General features: G+C 43.5%; 1 protein-coding gene across 2 annotated transcripts in view; it reads left to right on the forward strand.

Annotated features, from left to right (window-relative positions):
- The window catches only part of vwa8 (von Willebrand factor A domain containing 8), an 83,656-nt gene that overhangs the window by 9,633 nt on the left and 49,715 nt on the right, over positions 1–24,308 (forward strand). For both annotated transcript variants that reach the window (XM_042306891.1, XM_042306892.1), the window contains exons 5-22: positions 498–665; positions 761–925; positions 1,055–1,104; positions 1,200–1,308; positions 3,344–3,448; positions 3,525–3,668; positions 4,675–4,809; positions 5,137–5,214; positions 5,797–5,957; positions 10,679–10,792; positions 16,882–17,050; positions 17,142–17,219; positions 17,313–17,428; positions 17,584–17,681; positions 17,762–17,868; positions 18,988–19,059; positions 19,930–20,006; positions 23,813–23,888. In XM_042306891.1, the coding sequence (XP_042162825.1) occupies positions 498–665; positions 761–925; positions 1,055–1,104; positions 1,200–1,308; positions 3,344–3,448; positions 3,525–3,668; positions 4,675–4,809; positions 5,137–5,214; positions 5,797–5,957; positions 10,679–10,792; positions 16,882–17,050; positions 17,142–17,219; positions 17,313–17,428; positions 17,584–17,681; positions 17,762–17,868; positions 18,988–19,059; positions 19,930–20,006; positions 23,813–23,888 (2,022 nt within the window). The remainder of the gene's footprint in view (positions 1–497; positions 666–760; positions 926–1,054; positions 1,105–1,199; positions 1,309–3,343; positions 3,449–3,524; positions 3,669–4,674; positions 4,810–5,136; positions 5,215–5,796; positions 5,958–10,678; positions 10,793–16,881; positions 17,051–17,141; positions 17,220–17,312; positions 17,429–17,583; positions 17,682–17,761; positions 17,869–18,987; positions 19,060–19,929; positions 20,007–23,812; positions 23,889–24,308) is intronic.

Here is a 24,308-nt window from a genome sequence, read left to right on the forward strand (position 1 = left end):
TTTGATTTGCCTACACACACGGACACACACACGGACACACACACATACACACACATACACACACACACACACACACACACACGCACAGTTTTATCCTCTTAACACAATAGACCTATCACACGTCTGGTTAGGGTAGAATATAGCCTGTGTTAAAATAGCCAGACTGTTTGGACCCAGAAGGACATTCTTAGGAAAGCATTATGGTAGGTCTGTGTTGTTCAACGAAGTGGGGCAGTTTGACTATAAAGATAAGGGTAAACATTTACGTAGTAATGTCGATATTGGAACATGGGTTGGGAAGGACAAGCAGAGGTAGTAGTGCTTGCAGATACACAGGGATTCAGGGAATAGTCCTGTTAGCCTGATGTGTGTCAATCAACTCATCAACAAAACAGTCAATCGATCAACCAATAAAACCAATCAGTTCATCACATGTAATTTGCGTCGTTTTACAGTGTCTAGTTTATGTGTATTGTATAACTAAAGTTGTATTGCAGTGTGCGGTGCGGGCGGCGACAGAGGGCAGGATCCTGGTTCTAGAGGGGCTGGAGAAAGCGGAGAGGAACGTTCTCCCGGTTCTGAACAACCTGCTGGAGAACCGAGAGATGCAGCTGGAGGACGGACGCTTCCTCATGTCCTACCAGCGCTACGACAAACTAATGACGGTGAGACCTGTGTGTGTCATCTGTGTGTGGGTGTATTGAGCAACGTGTGCTGCCCCAGCGTACAAAGGCAGTTGATTTAACCCTGTCCCCTGCAGGAGCACACCAAAGAGGAGCTGGATGCGTGGCAGATTGTGCGTGTGAGCGAGGACTTCCGGGTCATCGCCCTGGGACTTCCTGTCCCCCGGTACAAAGGCAACCCTTTGGACCCGCCCCTCCGATCCCGCTTCCAAGCCAGAGACATCTACTACCTACCCTTCAAGGTTAGAGCAACGATCCCAGATCAACTAGCCTATCCTACGGGCTATATTAATTACAGATGTGGGTAAGAAGGAGAAACACTTAGAAGCACCAGTGTCGTGTCTGATTACTTCCTATTTCTTCTCTCTCAGGATCAGTTGGAAATCCTGTACGTTGTTGGACCAAACGTGCCTGCTGAGAGGTAAAGACACACACACTAATGCTGTACAACTTTGAACAGAGTTATAATTTAGTAATAGCCTAATACGTGTGCTGTGTTGTCTTTTTGTATCTCAGGGTGTCCCAGCTGCTGTCGTTTGCCACCACTCTCTGTTCCCAGGAGTCATCCAACCTGGGTCTGCCTGATTTCCCTGTGGACAACCTGCCTTCTGCTCTCACAGTACTGGTAAGACCGATAGAGGGATGAGCGAAGCATGAAGGAGGGGGAGGAGAGGAGTGAGGGTATAGGGCTAGCCTTGGTCTGCCTGACTTCTCTGGGGACAACCTGCCTCCTTCTCTCACAGTACTGGTAAGACCGATAGAGGGATGAGCGAAGCATGAAGGAGGGGGAGGAGAGGAGTGAGGGTATAGGGCTAGCCTTGGTCTGCCTGACTTCTCTGGGGACAACCTGCCTCCTTCTCTCACAGTACTGGTAAGACCGATAGAGGGATGAGCGAAGCATGAAGGAGGGGGAGGAGAGGAGTGAGGGTATAGGGCTAGCCTTGGTCTGCCTGACTTCTCTGGGGACAACCCGCCTCCTGCTCTTCCAGTACTTTTGAGAAACGTCTGGAGGGAAATGGATGTAGAGGTGAGGGACAAGGGAGTGAGGACATAGCTGCTTGACAGATATCCTTGGTATGGGTCTACTCCTCCACATTATTAAGAGTCAATTCACCCACCAAACAATCAATCAATTAGACAATAAGTCAACCAACTTATCAATCAGTTATTTAGGCAATTTACAGTACCAGTCAAAAGTTTGGATATTCATTCAAGGATTTTTCTTTATTTTTTACTATTTTCTACATAATACTGAAGACATAAAAACAATGAAATAACACATATGGAATCATGTAGTAACCAAAAAAGTGTTAAACAAATATATTTTAGTAGCCACCCTTAGCCTTGATGATAGCTTTGCACGCTATTGGCATTCTCTCAACCAGCTTCACCATATGCTGAGCACTTGTTGGCTGCTTTTCCTTCACTCTGCGGTCCAACTCATCCAAACCATCTCGAATGGTTTGAGGTCGGGTGATTGTGGAGGCCAGGTCATCTGATGCAGCACTCCATCAGCACGTCCTTTAGTAGTGGTTTCTTTGCAGCAATTCGACCATGAAGGCCTGATTCACACAGTCTCCTCTGAATAATGGATGTTGAGATGTGTCTTACTTTAACTATGAAGCATTTATTTGGGCTGCAATTTGAGGTTTAGTTAACGCTTATAAACTTATCCTCTGCAGCAGAGGTAACTCTGGGTCTTCCTTTCCTGTGGCGGTCCTCATTAGAGCCAGTTTCATCATTGCGCTTGATGGTTTTTGCGACTGCACTTGCAGAAACTTTCAAAGTTCTTTCCATAATATGGACTTGGTCTTTTACCAAATAGGGCTATCTTCTGTATAACACCCCTACTTTGTCACAACACAATTGATTGGCTCAAACGCATTAAGAAGGAAAAAAATTCCACAAATTAACTTTTAACAAGACACACCTGCTAATTGAAATGCATTTGAGGTGACTACCTCATTGAGCTAGTTGAGAGAATGCGCAAAGCTGTCATCAATGCAAAGGGTGGCTACTTTGAAGAATCTCAAATATAACATATTTATTTATTTTTTAAATTTATTTTATTATTTTACCCCTTTTTCTCCCCAATTTCGTGGTATCCAATTGGTAGTGTCTACTGTCTTGTCTCATCGCTGCAACTCCCGTACGGACTCGTACGGACTGCTTCTTGACACAACGTACATCCAACCCGGAAGCCAGTCGCACCAATGTGTCGGAGGAAACACCGTACACCTAGCAACCTGGTCAGCGTGCACTGCGCCCAGCCCGCCGCAGGAGTCACTAGTGCGCGATGAGACAAGGATATCCCTGCCGGCCTAACCCGGACGACGCTGGGCCAATTGTGTGCCGCCCCATGGGCCTCCCGGTCGCGGCCGGCTGCGGCAGAGCCTGGGCTCGAAACCCAATGAAGTGCCTTAGACCACTGCGCCACCCAGGAGGCCCCAAATATAACATATATTTTGATTTGTTTAACACTTGATTCCATATGTGTTATTTCATAGTTTTGATGTCTTCACTATTATTCTACAATGTGGAAAATAGTAAAAATAAAGAACAACCCTCGAATGAGTAGGTGTGTCCAAACTTTTGACTGGTACTGTATATTCAGTTTCAACCAACCAACCAACCCTTTCCCTGTTCCTGTGTGCTTCCAGGAGCATTTTCCCATGCTGTCGTCCCAGCAGCTAGTGCAGAGGCTCTACCCCTACCAAGCCATGTTGGGGAAGGAGGGCTGCACCGCCGTGGAGGGGGTTCTTAGTGTAAGAACACGCATGCACAGTTACACACACACGCACACACACACACACACAGCTGACTGTTGTCGTCTCTCGCCAGAGGTTTGAGTTGCTGGACGCGTGTCAGCAGCCGGCTTCCAGTGCTGTCCTGAAGGTGGTGCCAGCGAACACAGAGCAGCCCGGCCAGGCGGGAGCCCAGGCTGACGTCACAGTCCGCATCACAGACAAGGACTTCACCTTCCAGGTAACACAACCCCTTTGTGATTGTGAACCATTCTGTAGAGAAGGCTGACTACTGGGGCAGTGTGGGGTTTGGAGGAATGACATACCAGGGTTGAAAGAGATGTTCGGGTCCACAGCCATCTACTAGACGGTATATGGCTTTGGTCCTCAGTTCCAAGTCGCCTGGTCAGTGAGAATGGTGGCGTTATCTGCAGTTCTTTGAAAGCTCTTTTTTGTTGTGTGTTTGAACTCTCATGTGGGACCCTGGAAGTGTGTGTGTTTGTGTGTGTGTGTTTGATCTTCTGTGAGGCCCCATATCTGCCGGATTATGAGAGAAAGGGAAGTACATAATATGGATTAAAGATGGTGTGTGTTGATGTGTAACAAAATGGTGATATCTGGTTGTTTTTGTACTTAATATGAACTCTCTGTTTTCTTTAGCATTACTGGATTCATCTCGTTTTCTCTTTATTTTTCTCTTTCTCTCTCTATATATACAGTGCATTCGGTCCTATTGAGTGGAAATAAACAAATTCATCCATTTTAGAATAAGGTGGAACAAAATGTGGAAAAAGTCAAGGTGTTTGAATACTTTCCGTATGTATGTATGTATGTATGTATGTATGTATGTATGTATGTATGTATGTATGTATGTATGTATGTATGTATGTATGTATGTATGTATGTATGTATGTATGTATGTATGTATGTATGTATGTACATAGTTGAATGTGCTGACAACAAAATCACACAAAAATTATCAATGGAAATCAAACAGCATGTGAAATTTATTGTCAATCAGTGTTGCTTCCTAAGTGGACAGTTTGATTTCACAGAAGTGTGATTGACTTGAAGTTACATTGTGTTGTTTAAGTGTTCCCTTAATTTTTTTGAGCAGTGTATATATATATCGGTATCTCTGAAATTCAATATGCCTTTAATGGCATGAATAACAAGGTCAGTGTTGCCAAAGCGAAGTAAACATCGACATCAATAAGAATATCAGCTGTAATACTCTCTGATTACAGGTCCCAGCAGGCACCAAGGCACCCCGCCCCCCCAACAGTAACCCCGCATTCATCAGCACCCCGAGCCACGCCCAGCTCCTGGCTGAGATGGTGCAGTCACACCTAGTCAAAGACATGTGCCTTATAGGGGCTAAGGTACACACACACACTGCTGCTATATACTATTTATTCACCTGCTTGACCAAGACACTACCTAATTTATATTTGTAAATAGTCATTCTTGCATAGTATATTCATTATCTATACTGTATATCCTATTGTGTCCACATCAGGCTATTACTATGCATACTATACCTCTTCTATTACTTGTTATTTTTTACGTGACAAATATAATTGGATTAGATTGTTTTATTTGACACACGCACGCTAACCTTTGTCTAAGATGCTTAGTTACGTTTAATGTGTGTTGGTTTGCTTTTGCTACTTGGACAACATTATGACCGAGTCTTTTAATGTTTTCAGGGTTGTGGCAAGTCAGTGGTTGCCAAAGAGTTTGCTGAGATGCTGGGTTACAGCATGGAGCCTGTAATGCTCTATCAGGTAGGAATACAGTACTTCATTTGGAGGCTGTGTGTGTGTGTGTGTGTGTGTGTGTGTGTGTGTGTGTGTGTGTGTGTGTGTGTGTGTTGGAGAAAACAACCCCTTGGCTGAGGTTCAGTTGTCCAGAGCTGCATCACTGAGATGCCACGTCTTCCTCTTGGCAAAAGACAACTGGAAACATTATGTTCAACAGTCCAATAATGGAGTTTTGATTGAATGAATGATTGTCATGCTTTATTCCACGTTGATGGACTTGATAACTGACTGAGAGAGAAGGCTGTCTTTCTCAGACTACACACACACATGCAGTTGTCCCTTCCATAGCAGACACACGGTAATGGGTCACTCATGGCTCTGTCCTAGGGGTTAATGTACTGTATTTCACAGGAGCACGTTCCTCACATAACTCACTGTGTGCCGTGTGCCGTGTGTGTGAAAGAAAATGTTTTCTTAGAGAGAGAGATTGTGTGTGTGTGTTACAAACAATATGTGGCTTATAGGTTGTCAGGATATGTGTGTTTGTGAGACAGTGGCAATGATTACAACACCTCATCTCTCTCTCTCTTTGTCACCTGCTTATAGGACATGACAGCAAGGGACCTGTTACAGCAGCGCTACACGTTAGCTAATGGAGACACAGCGTGGAGACCCTCTCCCCTGGTCACTGCTGCCCAGGAGGGCAAGCTACTGCTGCTGGACGGCATACACCGAGTTAACCTGGGAACCCTGTCTGTACTCTCCAGGTACATAGTCACTTACGCGTAGTTGCAGGCACACACACACATGCAGACAGGAACACGTGCACACTCACATATAGCAAATCATCTACTAATAGCATGTCTACTGTATACAGCTTAATGGCCACTGTGACTGGTCCTAGATCAGTCATCCGCTAATAAAGAGGTCTTCAACCTTTTCTTGTCTAGGGACCCCCTCACAGGCAAACCGGCGAACCAGGGACCCCCATCATATGTTAAGAAAAACGTTTTTTCATCAGGTGAATGATAACGGCAAGGAGAAGTAATCAACATTTTAAAATGAATAGATTTGGTGGATAGTTTTTCATTATTTTGACCTACCCACATTATAATTGGAAAAGCAAGTGTAAACTCAACATACTCTATTAGCTAGAAAGGTAACGCCAATCCAGGGTTTCCATTAGGAACTTGTGGCTCTGAACATTTGACCGGCAGCATTTTAATTTACTGTACACTTGAGAAATGTATCGGAACCACATGCATTGGGAGCGTAACCTGATTGGGTCGTCCACCCACGGTGCTCAGAATGACAGAATTATCATGGTTTAGATTATGGTAGTTCATATTTGCAGAACATTCAAGGGACCGCAACGGTGTACCGAATTCTGATGCGCACTTTGAAGTTAGAATAACTGTCCACATTTCAAACAGCAAAATCACTAACCTATGTCTACTATCCCCCATAGAAGAAAAGTTGACCTATTCTATTGTTCAGCTTGTCGAGAAAGAAAGAGCCTTTTCCAAACAGACTCTGGGACAGTTGTGGGATGATTGAGCCCAAATTCATACGATCAGTAGGCCTAGGTTACATAAAGATGTTTTTTTAAAAGCAATGAGTCTGATGCAACAGATCAGAACGTTTAGCTTAATTAACATGCTGATAAGCTATTATTTCTTCACATTATAAGAGCAGCAATGCGCATAAGGCAGTAGGCTACGTGCAAATGTTTGTTCCATAATGCAATGAACGGGAAAACACCATTGGGAAGAAAGAGGGGAGCTCTAATATGCAACAACTAGCATGGGTTGCTAAAATGACTAGGATTGTGCCTTTGGCTACTGTACAATGAAATAATTTGATATGAAATAATTGCCCCACGGATATGATCGAGTTTGGCTAGGCTACTTTGAAGTGAGGTAGGCAATGTAGTAATAGCGTTCAGGTTTCAAACAATTCAATTTATGTTTTCAAAATGCATACTGCCTCCAGCTCTTTGCAAAGTGGTGTGTGACTCGCTGATGAAGCCTGCCTTCTATTGCAAATGCATGTGCTGTTTGAGTTGCTGTAGCATCAACTGCTGTCTGACAGACTTTCTGCTCAATGGCTCTGCATGCTGTAAATTCATTCCATCAAATGATGCAAATTAGACCGATAAGCAAGACAAGTCAAATGTATTTACATCGACTGGTATTTCCATCAATGAATAAGCTAAAAAGCATTATTTTGCCATGGGATTTTACTTCTCCCGGACAATTGGCCAGCTCAATTTTGATTTATCCACTTTTCAACCACAACAAAAATTGCGGCCAAAAGCTGGCTATTACCGGCTAATGGAAACCCTGTTCCAAACACATATTAGCTAAGAGCAGCTGTTTTAGCACGGTTAAAGGGCCCAGTGCAGTCAAAAACATGATTTACCTATGTTTTATATACACTGAGTTCACACATTAAGGACACCTGCTCTTTTTAAAAATGTATTTATTTAACCTTTTATTTAACTAGGCAAGTCAGTTAAGAATACATTCTTATTTACAATGAAGGCCTACTGGGGAGCAGTGGGTTTAACCGCCTTGTTCAAGGGCAGTTCAACAGATTTTTACATTGTCAGCTCGGGGATTCGGTTACTGGCCCAACGCTCTAACCACTAGGCTACCTGCCTCCCCTTTTCTTAACATAGACTGACCAGGTGAATCCGGGTGAAAGCTATGATCCCTTATTGATGTCACTTGTTAAATCCACTTCAATCAGTGGAGATGAAGGGGAGGAGATGGATTTTTAAGCCTTGAGGCAATTGAGACATGGATTGTGTAAGTGTGCCATTCAGAGGATGAATGGGCAAGGCAAAATATTTAAGTGCCTTTGAACGTGGTATGGTAGAAGGTGCCAGGCACACCGTTTTGTCTCAATAACTGCAACGCTGCTGAGTTTTTCACACAACAGTTTTCTGTGTGTATCAAGAATGGTCAACCACCCAAAGGACATCCAGCCAACTTGACATAACTGTGGGAAGCATTGGAGTCAACATGGGCCAGCATCCATGTGGAACACTTTCAACTCCTAGTTTAGTACATGCCCTGACGATTTGAGGCTGTTCTAAGGGGGGGAGGGGTGCAACTCAATATTAGTAAGGCGTCCTTAATGTTTTGTGTGCTTAGTGTATATTTCCACACTAAGAGGTTGGAATATTACTGTGAAATTGAGAAAATTATGATAATGCCCTTTTATTGTAAGAACTGTTTGAAAAGGCCGCCTGAAATTTCAGCCTGTTGGTGGGAGGGAGTTTTGGCCTTCCATGGTGACATCACCATGCGGTAAATTAGTTAATAGACCAATAAGAAGACAGTTCCAAACCTCTTTGCCAATAACAGCTCATTTTCAGTTTCCTCCTCCCGACTCAGACAATCCCAGTCAGTCCAAGCAACATTTTTGCTTGAGAAATTGCTCTTTGCTAAGAAGCAATTGTTGTTGCTTTTTGACCATTTTCATTAAAAACAATCACAGTAAGGTACTTAATTGTTACCCAAGAAATGATTTGATATTGAACTAAAAACGGCTGCGTTGGACCATTTTTAAGTAAAGGTTAGTTATGTGTGGCCAAAATGTATGTAACGCTTTATTTAGATAGTCCATCTGTAGATTCTCTGCAGACGTTCAGTTACATTTCAACTATCTACTAATCCTGGCCCTAGCCCTAACCGTAGCCTTTATCCTAACCTCAACCTTAACCTTTATCCTAACCCCAACCTTTATCCTAACCTTAACCTTTATCCTAACCCCAACCTTTATCCTAACCCCAACCTTAACCTTTATCCTAACCCCAACCTTTATCCTAACCTCAACCTTAACCTTTATCCTAACCCCAACCTTTATCCTAACCCCAACCTTTATCCTCAACCTTAACCTTTATCTTAACCTTTATCCTAACCCCAACCTTTATCCTAACCCCAACCTTTATCCTAACCTCAACCTTTATCCTAACCCCAACCTTTATCCTAACCCCAACCTTTATCCTAACCCCAACCTTTATCCTAACCTTAACCTTTATCCTAACCCCAACCTTTATCCTAACCCCAACCTTAACCTTTATCCTAACCCCAACCTTAACCTTTATCCTAACCCCAACCTTAACCTTTATCCTAACCCCAACCTTAACCTTTATCCTAACCCAAAACGTAACCCTTAAGTTTACTGTATGCTGCCCAGTCAAAACAGTTTGAGCATATATAGTATGTTATTTTGTTATGTTTTGTTATTTTTGGTGTTTTGCAGAGTTTTTTTCTCCGGCTCTTCCAGCACACACATTTTTTGGGCCCCTTCGTTGGTGATTTGTAGGGATTATTACATTTTTTCACTTGGGAAATACTGCACCAAACATCTTAGTTAGATGTAAAATTGTGCGACTAAGACCTCTGCAAAAATGTCTAAATGAATGACAGATGTCTTAATTTATCTTAGATTGATTCTGACTATTTTGAGGAAGTGTTTTTGTGTTAATGCCTACGCCTAGCTGAGTTCTGCTAAAAGCAAACCCAAACCTATGTATACGGACGCCTTTACCCTAGCCCTAACTCTAACCTTAACCCTTATCCTAGCCCTAACCTTTACCCTAGCCCTAACTCTAACCTTCACTCTAACCTTAACCCTTATCCTAACTCTAAACTTAACCCTAACTCTAACCTTAACCCGTATCCTAGCCCTAACCTTAACCCTTGCCCTAACTCTAACCTTAACCCTTATCCTAGCCCTAATCTTAACCCTTATCCTAACTCTAACCTTTACCCTAGCTCTAACCTTAACCCTTATCCTAACTCTAACCTTAACCCTTATCCTAGCCCTAACCTTAACCATAACTCTAGCCCTAACTCTAACCTTAACCCTAATCCTTATGCGAACCGTAACCTTAGCAAGCAGTTGCTTATCAACAGGTGGACAGTTGCTTATCAACAGATAGTTTGTTTATAGTTTACAGATGGACTTTCCAAATAAAGTGTGACCAAATGAATGTCCAAGTCAAGGAAGCTTACCAGCAGCAGGTGCTGTTTCAAAGCCTATGTCAGATACTCCAGGGAGTGTAAATGACTCAATATTTGAGAAATAAAGTTGACATCATTATAAAGATATTCTCCTCTTTTCTTTTCTACTGTGGGTGTGTTGTTGCTAGCGATATTCATAAAAACGTTGGGGGGGCAAAATGCACTAATTGTTTTAAATATAATGTTTATTTTCAGGGGGTCTGCGTGTCCCCGGTTTAATACCCATGCACTAATACTATGTCTACTGTATTACAGGTTACTGGTCACTGTGACTGGTCCTAGATCAGTCAACCATTAATACTATATCTAGTTTGTCCAATGTGTTACTGGCCACTGTGACTGGTCCTGTATCAATCACCTACTAATACTATCTCTACTGTAATTTAGGTTACTGGTCACTGTGACTGGTCCTAGATCAATCACCTACTAATACTATCTCTACTGTAATTTAGGTTACTCCATGACAGAGAGCTGTCTCTGTATGACGGGTCCAGACTGCTGAGGTGGGACAGATACCAGGCACTCAAGGAGGAGCTACAGCTTACAGACGAACAGCTACGGGAAAGGTACACACACATACACGCATGTAGGAACACACATTCCGAGGCATGTATGTTAGCTAGAGCTGGTGCCAAAGTGTCACACCAGTGCTGCCCTGGGGAGCAACCTGTTCACCCATTATCTCCAGCTATGCAACTTCCTGTTTTGCCAGCCTGTGGCATCATTTTGTGTGCTACTATTTTGTCCAGGTCTCTTGCAAAATATATTTGTAATGAGTCTAACCTGGTGAAATAAATCAATCAAATAATAACTAGCGTTTCTCTTTCGAGCTCCCTGTGGCAGCCTGGTCTCATAGACTAGACGTAACATAGTGAAAGTAAATCCAGGACACTCAAATTAGTATGTTGTGTTACGTTTGATATGGTTACATAAGACAGAATGTTACTTAAGGCAAAACGAAAGGAGGGTGGATGGGTGGGTTAATAAGGTGAACGTGTGCTCGTTTTTTGTTTCCAAATACTCATCCTTACCAGTTTCCTTTCATTAAGGTTAACCCAATGGTTGCGTTTTCAAATCTCATTCCGGAAAACTTTTGCATTTGAGCTACTTAGCAACTTTTCAACTACACTGAACAAAAATGTAAACGCAACATGTAAAGTGTTGGTCCCATGTTTCATGAGCTGAAACAAAAGATCCCAGAAATGTTCCATACCCACACAAAGCTTATTTCTCTAAAATTGTGGACACAAACTTGTTTACATCCCTGTTAGTAAGCATTTCAAGTGTGGCATTTCATGATGCTGATTAAACAGCATGATCATTACACAGGTGCACCTTGTGCTGGGTACAATAAAATGCCACCGCAGTCCACGTGAACCACGCCAGACCAGGATCTCCACATCTGGCTTCTTCACCTGCAGGATCGTCTGAGACCAGCCAAATGGACAGCTGATGAAACTGTGGGTTTGCACAACCAAATAATTTCTGCACAAATTGTCAGAAACTGTTTCAGGGATGCTCATCTGCGGGCTTGTCGTCCTCACCAGGGTGTTGACCTGACTGCAGTTTGGTGTCGTAACCGACTTCAGTTGGCAACTACTCACCTTCGATGGCCACTGGCAAGCTGGAGAAGTGTGCTCTTCACAGATGAATCGCGGTTTCAGCTGTACTGGGCAGATAGCAGACAGCGTGTATGGCGTCGTGTGGGCGAGCGGTTTGCTGATGTCAACGTTGTGAACAGAGTGCCCCTTGGATGTGGTGGTGTTATGGTATGGGCAGGCATAAGCTACGGACAACCAACACAATTGCATTTTATCGATGACAATTTGAATGCACAGAGAGACCGTGACGAGATCCTGAGGCCCATTGTCGTGCCATTCATCCGCCGCCATCACCTCATGTTTCAGCATGGTAATGCACTGCCCCATGTCACAAGGATCTGTGCACAATTCCTGGAAGCTGAAAACGTCCCAGTTCTTCCATGGCCTTCATACTTACCAGACATGTCACCCATTGAGCATGTTTGGGATGCACTGGATCGATGATTTCCAACAATATACAGCAACTTCGCACAGCCATTAAAGAGGTGTGGGACAACATTCCACGGGCCACAATCAACAGCCTGATCAACTCTATGCAAATTAGATGTGTCGTGCTGCATGAGGCAAATGGTGGTCACCCCACATACTGACTGGTTTTCTTATCTATGCCCCAATTTCTTTTTTAAGGTATCGGTCACCAATAGATTCATATCTGTGTGCTTATCCATAGATTAGGGCCTAATTCATTCATTTAAATTGACTGATTTCCTTTATATGAACTGTAACTCAGTAAAGGCATTGAAATTGTTGCATGTTGCATTTATATTTTTGTTCAGTGTACTTACTGATAGCTCACCCTAACCTGCCCCTAATCCTGAACTTAACATAACTTTGAACCCTAACCCCTAGCCATGCTAACATTAGTTTTAGCCACCTATCCAACATTAGCCGCAATTAAATTGGAATTTGTAACCTATCATACATTTGCAAATATGTAGCATATTGTACGTTTTTTGAAATTGTTAATGTATAGTCCCTTCAGAAAGTATTCATACCCCTTGATGTTTTCCAAATGTTCTTGTGTTACAGCCTGAATTTAAAATGGATAAAATTGAGATGTGTCTCTGACCTTTCACAATCCCCCATAATGTCAAAGTGGAATTATGTTTACAAATTATATTATCTTTACAAATTGATTAAAAATGAAATTCTGAAATGTCTTGAAACAATAAGTATTCAACTCCTATGTTATGTCAAGCCTAAATAAGTTCAAGAGTAAAACATTTCTTGACAAGTCCGCCTGGGGCGGCAGGTAGCCTAGTGGTTAGAGCGTTGGGCCGAAGGTTGGTCCCTGAGCTGACAAGGTAAAAATCTGTCGTTCTGCCCCTGAACAGGGCAGTTAACCCACTCTTCCTAGACCGTCATTGTAAATAAGAATTTGTTCATAACTGACTTGCCTAGTTAAATCAAATTAAAAAATAAGTTGCATGGACTCACTCTGTTTGCAATAATAGTGTGTAACATTCTTTTTTTATTGGCTACCTCATGTCTGTACCACACACATACAATTGTCTGTAAATTCCCTCAGTCGAGCAGTGAATTTCAAATACAGATTCAACCACAAAGACTAGAGAGGTTTTCCAATGCCTCGCAAAGAAGGGTAGGTGGGTAAAAAAGAAAAAGCAGACAATGAATATCCCTTTAAACATGGTGATGTTATTAATTACACTTTGGATGGTGTATCAATACACCGTCACTAAAAAGATACTGAAGTCCTTCCTAACTAAGTTTCCGGAGAGGAAGGAAACCGCTCAGGAATTTCACAATGAGGCCAATGCTGACTTTAAAACAGTTAAGAGTTTAATGGCTGTGATAAGAGAGAACTGAGGATGGATCAACAACATTGTAGTTACTCCACAATACTAACCTAAATTGCAGAGTGAAAAGAAGGAAGCCTGTACAGAATAAAAAATAATCCAAAACATGCATCCTGTTTGCAATAAGGCACCTAAGTAAAACTGAACAAACAAATTGGCAAAGAAATTAACTTTATGCATTAGGTTTAGGGCAAAAGCAACACTCACAGCTGTAATTGCTGCCAAAGGAGATTCTAACATGTATTGACTCTGGTGTGAATACTTATGTAAATTAGATATTACTGTATTTCATTTTAAATAAATTGCAAAAATGTCTAAAAACATGTTTCCACTTTGTCATTATGGAGTTTTGTGTGAAGATGGGTGAGAAAAAACATATATTTAATCAATTTTGAATTCAGGCTGTAACACAACAAAATGTGGAATAAGTCAAGGGGTATGAATACTATCTGAAGGGACTGTAATTGTACGAGTTGCAATTTGTAACATATTATACGAAATGGATGTTGGACATCCACAAATTACTACACATCATACGAAGCATCACATGTGTCATGAATTTACGTACAGAATAATATGAAATGCTCTGAGACCAGGTTGCCTATGGAGATGGCAGTTCTGCTTGTGATGTGTTGTAATGGTGACTGTATGTGTGTGATGAAGGGATACAACACCCTATCATGTTGATTAGCTTGCCATCCATTTAGATATCACTGTGTGTGTGTGTCTGTGTGTGCAATTTTTGTATTTTATTTTCTGTATTACATCCTTCCTGTGGTTAGTCATTCAATAATACCTCCTCTCAGGTGTCATACCCCACACACAGACTTTCAGGTGTCAGACAGAACAGTGAAGTTATGGGCTGTGTAATGTCGGGTGTTGATTAAGCCTCATTATTAACCCTACGAGGTTCGGAGTCTGCTGGTTTTCTGTTCTACCTGGTCATTAATTGCACACACCTGGTATTCCAGGTGTAAATCAGTCCCCGATTAGAGGGGCGCAATTTTAAAAATGCGGTGGAACTGGCTTTTAGGTCCAGAGTTGTGTTTGAGGGGTCTAGGGACATGAGCTATGAGTTACAGTTTGACACACACACACACACCACTGACTCACACCTCAGGACGTGACCTTGCAGCCAGAGGCAGGTCAGTCAGTAGACAGTGTAGCAGTGGAGGCTGTTGAGGGGAGGACGGCTCATAATAATGACTTGAACGAATGGAATGGCATCAAAGACATGGAAACCATTCCTCTAGTTCCGCTCCAGCCATTACCACGAGCCCATCCTCCCCAATTAAGGTCCCACCAACCTCCTGTGCAGTGTAGTATTTAAATATCTGCTTCAGAAGTGAAAACCCTGACAATGACTGCTTTCATCTCCACCACCATAACAGGAAATTAGTAGGAGAGAGAAGGGGGAGGGATGAAGAGAGAGAATGAGAGCGGGGGAGAGATAAAGAGGAATAGAATGAGGATAGAGGAATGTGGTAAAGAGAGAGGGGAAGGAAGAGAGAGAGCAGGAGAGAGAGAAAGAGGAATAGAACGAGGATAGAGGAATGTGGTAAAGAGAGAGGGGAAGGAAGAGAGAGAGCGGGAGAGAGAGAGAGGAATAGAACGAGGATAGAGGAATGTGGTAAAGAGAGAGGGGAAGGGAGAGAGAGAGCGGGGGAGAGATATTGAGGAATAGAACGAGGATAGAGGAATGTGGTAAAGAGAGAGGGGAAGGGAGAGAGAGAGAGGGAGAGAGATATTGAGGAATAGAACGAGGATAAAGGAATGTGGTAAAGAGAGAGGGGAAGGGAGAGAGAGAGCGGGGGAGAGATATTGAGGAATAGAACGAGGATAGAGGAATGTGGTGGAGAGAGAGGAGGATATTTTTGACAGTGTTTGTCTACTGACTGTTGGCAGGGCAACTCTTTCTGTTTATCTGCCTTTCACCCTCTCATTTAACTCTGTATTGTTTCCACCTTCTTTTCCTAATCACTAATGTCAGATTTGACATCATCCAACAGACATCATTTAACCATCAGAACTATGTGATAGAATGGCTACAATTTTCTCTGTACATGTTCCCTTTAAATGATTTCTTCTCCAGATAGAAATGTAGTCCATCGGTCGGGATTCAGGGTTGTTTAGTTTGGTATTTGGGTGAACAAAATGTATGCTGCGTGTGTGTGTGTGTGTGCGTGTCTGTGTGTGTGTGTGTTGTGTGTGTTTGAGCTCCACCTAGCCTGGCAGGAAGGATGTTTGTGGTTGAGCGTCTGGGCTGAAATTAAATCACTTCCCCTTTGTTTTTGCGGCTGTGTGTGTGTGTGTGTGTGTGTGTGTGTGTGTGTATCCTGAGCTTCCCGCGGCTCACACTCTTGATGTGATTCCACCCAGGACTATGGGCCAGGGCCACTATCGTGTTATTACACATACTGTAACTGTAGAGTTACCATTATTACAGTCAGTCACTATTACTATACAAATACTATTACTACAGTACTGTAACTACAGTTTTATAACTACAGTGCTATTACCACAGTACTATAACTACAGTACTATAACTACAGGACTATAACTACAGGACTATAACAACAGTACTATTACCACAGTACGATTACTACAGTACTATAACTACAGTACTATAACTACAGTACTATGACTACAGGACTATAACTACAGTACTATAACAACAGTACTATAACAACAGTGCTATTACTACAATACTATTAACACAGTACTATATCTACAGTACTATAACTACAGTACTATTACCACAGTACTATAACTACAATACTATTACCACAGTATTATAACTACAGTACTATAACTACAGTACTATTACCACAGTACGATTACTACAGTACTATAACTACAGTACTATAACTACAGTACTATTACTACAGTACTATTACTACAGTACTATAACTACAGTACTATTACTACAGTACTATAACTACAGTACTATTACTACAGTACTATAACTACAGTACTATTACTACAGTACTATTACTACAGTACTATTACTACAGTACTATTACTACAGTACTATTACCACAGTACTATTACTACAGTACTATAACTACAGTACTATTACCACAGTACTATATGACCTGAGGTTTTTACTGACTACATACCTTGACTAAGGGAAACCCCTTGTACTGTAAACAAGTCTTTCTGGACATCAAAACATGTATATGTCGTGATTCACAATCGGTAAAGACTCTACAAGCTCTAAAATGTGTGTGTTTCCAGGTCCATCTTCCCCGTCCACCCTTCGTTTCGTGTGTTGGCCCTGGCAGAGCCCCCTGTGGCGGGCAGCAGTGGTCAGCAGTGGTTGGGTCCTGAACTACTCACCATGTTCATGTTCCACAACATCCAGCCTCTGTCACGGACACAGGAGACCAGCCTCATACAGGGCTTGGTGAGAAGCCCACACACACACACGTTGATTCAGTCATCTGTTTCCTTCATATCATCCTCCATTCATTCTCTGTCTCTCTCTGTCTCTCCAGACTCCCAACGTTCCGAAGGAAGCAGTGGAGCAGCTCCTCCACCTCACACACAACCTCCGACAGACCAACGACCCTACTGTAAGTGTGCGTGCGTGTGTGTGTGTGTGTGTGTGTGTGTGTGTGTGTCCGTGCTTGTGAGTATGTGTACTAAACCATCTGCTGTGTGTCCAGGCCCAGTCTCTAGCTTCGTCCCTGTCCACCAGACAGCTGTTGAGGATCTGTCGTCGTCTCTCTCAGTATCCAGAGGAGAGCATCGCTCACGCTGTCAACAAAGCCTGTCTGTCCAGGTACACAGAAGCACACGCACATACACACACACAAACTGATTTGTTAGACAAATGTTGATTGAACTATTCCTTTAAACTGTACGTTGCTTGGGATTAAATTGTGTGATTTAGTAACCTTGTTATAATATGCAATAATATGCTTTATGTTTGATTAGGTTTCTACCCAGCCTGGCTCGTTCCTCTCTACAGAAGGGCCTGGCTAGCTGCTCTATACAGGACACACAGCCTGATGCTGAGGCACACGACCACAGCTGTAAGACACACACACACACCACACACACCACGCACAAACATGTATCATCTATTTCACCCCTCCCCCCTCTCTCCATCCAGGCACTGTAAAGGATGGTGTGTTGACCATAGGCAGTGTGTCAGCTCCTGTCTATAATGCTGGGGAGAAGATGAAGGTGCCTGACGTGCTCTTCTACGACAACGCACAAGTAATGGCCTCACACACACACACACACACACACACACACACACACACACACACACACACAAACACTGATTGTAGTTGTATCAACCCCTGGACTGAGGGGTTCTGAGTCCTCTCTAGAATACTGAGTGGGACTGCCCCAGATCTATCCATCGCTCTCTCCTTCCCGTCTATCTTTTTTCATGCTCCCCCACACTTTTCTCTCTCCCTCTCTCTCTCTCTCTCTCTCTCTCTCTCTCTCCTCTCTAGCTCTTTGTTGGTTCTCTCTCACTCTCTCACTCCTCTCTAGCTCTTTGTCGGTTCTCACTCACTCTCCCTCTCTCTCTCCTCTCTAGCTCTTTGTCGGTTCTCACTCACTCTCTCCTCTCTCTCCTCTCTAGCTCTTTGTCGGTTTCTCTCTCTCCCTCTCTCCTCTCTAGCTCTTTTGTCGGTTCTCTCTCACTCTCCCTCTCTCTCCTCTCTAGCTCTTTGTTGGTTCTCTCTCTCTCTCTCTCTCTCTCTCTCCTCTCTAGCTCTCTGTTGCCTCTCTCTCTTGCTCTTGCTCTATATCTGTCTTTCATCCCTCTCACGCCTCCCTCTCTCTCACTCTCCCTTTCTCTCTCTCTCCTCTCTAGCTCTTTGTCGGTTCTCTCTCATTCTCGGCTCTCTCTCTCGCCTCTCTAGCTCTTTGTCGGTTCTCTCTCTCTCCCTCTCTCTCTCCTCTCTAGCTCTTTGTCGGTTCTCTCTCTCTCCCTCTCTCTCTCCTCTCTAGCTCTCTGTCGCGTTTCTCTCTTGCTCTATATCTGTCTTTCATCCCTCCTCTCACGCCTCCCTCTCTCTCACTCCCTCCTTGATTCTACCGTTTTCCTGCTGTGACAGGGCTGAGAAAGATAGAGGGATAGAGAGAAGAGGGTGAGAGAGGATGTTCCTGCCTGCCCCACTTCTGAAGAACCTGCTTTTGAGAGTAGAAAGGAAGAGAGGAGTAGAGGGGAAGGAGATTGAGGGAAAGCAGTGTTTTAAATGAGGCCAGTTCATTGGAGGACACCTCACCCCTACTACCTAGTGTCTTGAACTGTCAATCAAACTACTAAACACATGTAACATGGATTCATTATAAACTTACTGTTTCTCGCTCCCTCTACAGCATATGATGGTGATGGAGGACATGCTGAAAGACTTCCTGCTGGGAGAGCACCTCCTATTGGTAGGAAATCAGGTGAGTTACAGGGCCAAAGACCAATCAGAGCTTTTGCATGATTGAAATGGCCATTTAAAAATGGCTTTGGCTGCAATCCAAAGAGAGCGGTTGGCTCCTGACCCATCATTAGGGAACCACTTTATTGAGCGATCAATTAAAACTAATCGATAGCCATAGCCAAACTCAGTTAGGTCCATTGACAGTCGTGAAGAGAACTGCATAGAGTTGCATATAGAGAGATTTTAATACAGTGCTGGGCCTGTATTTCAAAGGTCCGCCCTGTCCGGGTAATCTCATTCATTATGATCTGATAGGAAAAACTGATCTTAAATCAACATTCCTACTCTGAAACTGTTTTGATCACAGGTCACTGTGAAGTAGGTCACAGTCGACAGCTGTGGGTGATCACAGAGACGTTATGACCCAGTCTCTGTCTGTCCCCGTGGGCCACCCATCCTCCACCCTTCAGCTCTGTCAGCGTGGACACTCCGTCCGCCGCCCACACTCCCTCCGTAGTGGACATCCTGTGCCCTCTGAAGGGCCCTAGGGTGTTCGGGGAGGGAGGGAGTGGGCGAGCTTTGGGAATAGAGCCGTCTCACAGACACACAGCACACGCTCTGGGCCTCAACAGATATTTTAGACATGTTGGAGTCAACTGCAAGACTGATGGTTAGGAGTTGTGACAGGGATGTTCTTTAACAATAACTGGATGTGAAATAGTCCTCTTGAGATGAGTTCCCTTGGAAGTGTGTGAAGAGAAATTAACTGAGCCCTGTATTGAGAATGATGAAACGTACATTATTTCTCTATACATGAAAAACGTGTTTACTTTATTAGCGTTAGTGTTATACTGTATATTGAATACAATATTTGTGTGCGTACTCACAGGGAGTGGGAAAGAATAAGATTGTGGACAGGTTCCTCCATCTTCTCAACAGGCCCAGGGAATACCTGCAGCTTCACAGGTGAGAGGTTAAAGGTCAGAGTGTGTGTACCTGCGTGTGTTTGGCGGCGGGGGTGTAAGACGACCCTATCCCACTATCCAGGATTGTTTTCGAGTGTTGATATATTCTTGCCATCTGTAAACTGCATCCCTTTTCTAATGGACCATCGTGGAGTTTTAGCTGACACATATGTGGTCGTGTTATGTCAAATTGAGTGCATTTGAATCACCTAACATTTCTATTATAACAACCAGGCAAATAAGATTTCCATCTTAAACAGTGGGAGTGTTTTCCACAGCTAAATACGACTTGTCTTGTATATGTGACCAACAAGTCATTTCTTTCTTTTTAACAACCCGAGAAAAGGGTATCTGTGAAAAGCAGAGTGTGGGTAGCACTCTCTGTCGCTGCTCTCCCTTGGCTCTGCCTCTATCTGAGGGTGTTACAGACTATTTTGGTCCCGGAGAAATCAGGACAGCAGTGTCCAGGCCAAGGGGAGTACAATAGAGCTGTTAGATAGAAAGCACACCTACAGGTGTTTCTCTTTGTTCCCCTTTAAAAAGTGTTTTAAATATTTAGATTTTTATTTTATTTTTTATTTTCACTACAGATACAAACATATACATTTGAACCACAGCTTACAGACCCATACAAACAAAGACTACATCTCGCCTGCCCAGACTCACATGCTCACATCCCTAGTCCCTAGTGCCTAGTCCCTAGTGCCTAGTCCCTAGTGCCTAGTCCCTAGTCCCTGGTGCCGACCTTCTTTCTTGCTACAATCATTAGATTTTTCCATTTTGTTAACGATGGCGGATTGTTTGATTTCCACGTTTTTAGTATATGTTTTTTCAAGATGAGAGGAGCCTCGTCCACCCCATTGGGTATCTCCCTACACCCCACCATATGCTATGTCTTGAAATGCAGACAGACGGATTAAAAGTTTACATTGTAATACTTCTGACTGCCAACTGTCGAGCTTTGCCCATAACTGCCCATGACATGACTCTGCCGTTATGCTGTAAAATGTGTGGTTTAAAAAAAAAAGAAGAAATGCTATACAGTGCATTTGGAAAGTATTCAGACCCCTTCACTTACCACATTTTGTTACGTTACAACCTCCTGCAGTTGACAGCGCCTGTCAGAGCAAAAACCAAGCCATGAGGTGAAAGGAATTGTCAGTAGAGCTCCGAGACAGGATTGTGTCAAGGCACAGATCTGGGGAAGGGCACCAACATATTTCTGCAGCATTGAGTTCCACTGTAGAGATGGGATAACCTTCCAGAAGGACAACCATCTCTGCAGCACTCCACCAATCAGGCCTTTATGGTAGTGTGGCTTGGAGTTTGCCAAAGGGCACCTCCGACCATGAGAAACAAGATTCTCTGGTCTTATGAAACCAAGATTGAATTATTTGGCCTAAATGCCAAGCGGAAAGGAAACCTGGAGGAAACCTGGCACCATCCCTACGGTGAAGCATGGTGGTGGAAGAAGCATGCTGTGGGGATGTTTTTCAGTGGCAGGGACTGGGAGACTAGTCAGGATCGAGGCAAAGATGAATGGAGAAAAGTACAGAGAGATCCTTGAAGAAAACCTGCTCCAGAGCGCTCAGAACCTCAGACTGGGGGTGAAGGTTCACCTTCTAACAGGACAACGACCCTAAGCACACAGCCAAGACAACGCAGGAGTGACTTCTGGACAAGTCTCTGAATGTCCTTGAGTGGTCCAGCCAGAGCCCGGACTTGAACCCGATTGAACATCTCTGGAAAGAGCTGAAAAATGGCTGTGCAGCGATGCTCCATATCCAACCTGACAGAGCTTGAGAGGATTTGCAGAGAAGAATGGGAGAATCCCCCCCAAATACAGGTGTGCCAACCTTGTAGCGTCATACCCAAGAAGACTTGAGGCTGTAACCACTGCCAAAGGGGCTTCAACAAAGTACTGAGTAAAGGGTCTGAATACTTATGTAAATGTGATATTTCAGTTTTTTATTTTTAATACATTTGCAAAAAAATTGAAAAACCTGTTTTTAATTCGTCATTATGAGGTATTGTGTGTAGATTAAGGGGGGAAAACTACAAACATTTTAGAATAAGTCTGTAACGTGGAAAAAGTCAAGGGGTCTGAATACTTTCCGAATGCACTGTTTACACTGGATCAAGTGTACATTTGTCGTTACCTGTCATTTCATTAGTTATGCTCTCCCTCCATCTTGGGCCAACATCAGTTATTTTCAAGTTTTGGGTTCAAAATATTTATATATATTTTTTCCGAAGAGATTGGAAGCTGGATATGCTCTCTGCAAGGTTTTGTATATCTTCCCTTTATCATATGAAAGATTGCTTCATAAGGTTGCTTTTTTAGGGAGTGATATTGCTTCTTGTAGAATACGTTACCACTTTCTTCCGTATTGTTACCGTGCCCTCTTCTCGGGGGGGGCTTCTAAAATTAGCCCGCCACGTCACCTTGATAGAAACAGAACGTTGGTTGCGGCTGGCCTGATTTCAGACCACACACACATTGATATTAGTTATTGATGTAAGTTGGCCTTCAGTCTAGCCTTCAGGTGGTTCAGCATGGAAGAACTATATCACACAAGGTTGCCCTGACGGGGTAAGCAAACACTTGTATCCAATCGGAATGACAATAAGTGCAGCGAGGCAAGGAAGATAAAAACGACCACAAAACACGTTCATCACAACAGAATGATCCTTGGTAGGATAACACATTCACCGTTGTTAATATAGACACACTTGTAGAAAGGCTGTTTCAACAGAGGCTCTGAATAGGATTGTAGTTTACCTGGCAGTGATATAGACAGGGACACATGCACGTGTCAAGGAATATATATACACACACACACACACACACACACACACACACACACTGCTCTCTCAGTTACAAAGAGACAGGAGACCGGTCTCACTATGCTCATCATGTGAAACCATCCATAGGCGTGACAGTCAACGGGATCAGTCTATTATATAGCACTGGGACAGTCCGACAGATAGACAATAACGTCAGTGGTCCCCTAGTAATCATTCTGCTTGACTGGACAGCAGCAAATCACACAATAGCCGAGTCTAGAGACGAGATGCAACCATCACGCTCGACTTCAGTTTCCAGGGGAGAGACAGGAGTTCAGTTGATGGCTTTCCTTTGTGATCTCCTCAGCTCTCACTCCTGTGCTTTGTAGAGCAACTTGACTGTAGGCAAGGTTTTACCCTTCTGTCTTACATGAGTGAGGTGGGGGGTGGGGGGGCTGCCGTTTACGTGTACGTTTAGTTTTCATGTCAGATTCCTCCTCTCGTGGAGTGCCTCTGTAATTACTGAGAGAAAGTAGAGGTTGTCTGGTGAAAGTCGTCTGAAAGACAGAAGCAGACGGGGACAGGGCTGCATGTAGATGTGACCTAGTTAGCTACTATAGCTGTGTGTGTGTGTGTGTGTGTGTGTGTGTGTGTGTGTGTGGGTGGCCTGGTTAGCACTAGCTAATTTTAGACCAAAATCATGGCTTTGGGGAGGCAGCCTGTCATGAAGTGTACTGAGATGAGTGTGTGGGTGTTGGCATGTGTGTATGTTTGCGCACGCATGTGCGTGCGGGTACGTCCACTGAGCGGCGTCTCAAAAAGATGATTGAGAAGCAGCCTGTCCATCAAACAGAGAAACCGGGGCATGCTGTACAGGTCACACATTGACAGTGAGCAGACTCATGTGTTTTTGATCTTAAATGGAAACTGGCCTGGATGGGGAGAACTGTTCCATCTCTTCTACGTGTGTTATTGACTGTAAAGTGTGTGACCCACCCTTCTGCCCTCTCCCCTTTCTAGGGACACTACAGTTCAGACCCTGACCCTACAGCCTTCTGTTAGAGATGGAATTATCATCTACGAGGACTCACCACTGGTCAGTATGACTTCTCTCTCTCAGCTTTACTTTCATAAATGCCCAGGTCAACGTTGCCAAAGCGAAGTGATACAAAAACAGCCGTGACAACAATAAGAATAGTAGCTATACTACTAAAGGAAAACCGTGTGTATATACACTGAGTATACAAAACATTAGGAACACCTGCTGTTTCCCCATGACAGACTGACCAGGTGAATCCAGGTGAAAGCTATCATCTCTTATTGATGTCACTTGTTAAATCCACTTCAGTCAGTGTAGATGAAGGGGAGGAGACGGGCTGAAGAAGGATTTTTAAGCCTCGAGACAATTGAGACATGGATTGTGTCTGTGCAATTCAGAGGGTGAATGGGAAAGACAAAATAATTGAAGTACCTTTGAACGGGGTATGGTAGTAGGTGCCAGGTGCAAAGGTTTGTG

Source organism: Oncorhynchus tshawytscha, linkage group LG26, assembly GCF_018296145.1.
Source record: "Oncorhynchus tshawytscha isolate Ot180627B linkage group LG26, Otsh_v2.0, whole genome shotgun sequence".
Lineage (NCBI taxonomy): Eukaryota > Metazoa > Chordata > Actinopteri > Salmoniformes > Salmonidae > Oncorhynchus > Oncorhynchus tshawytscha.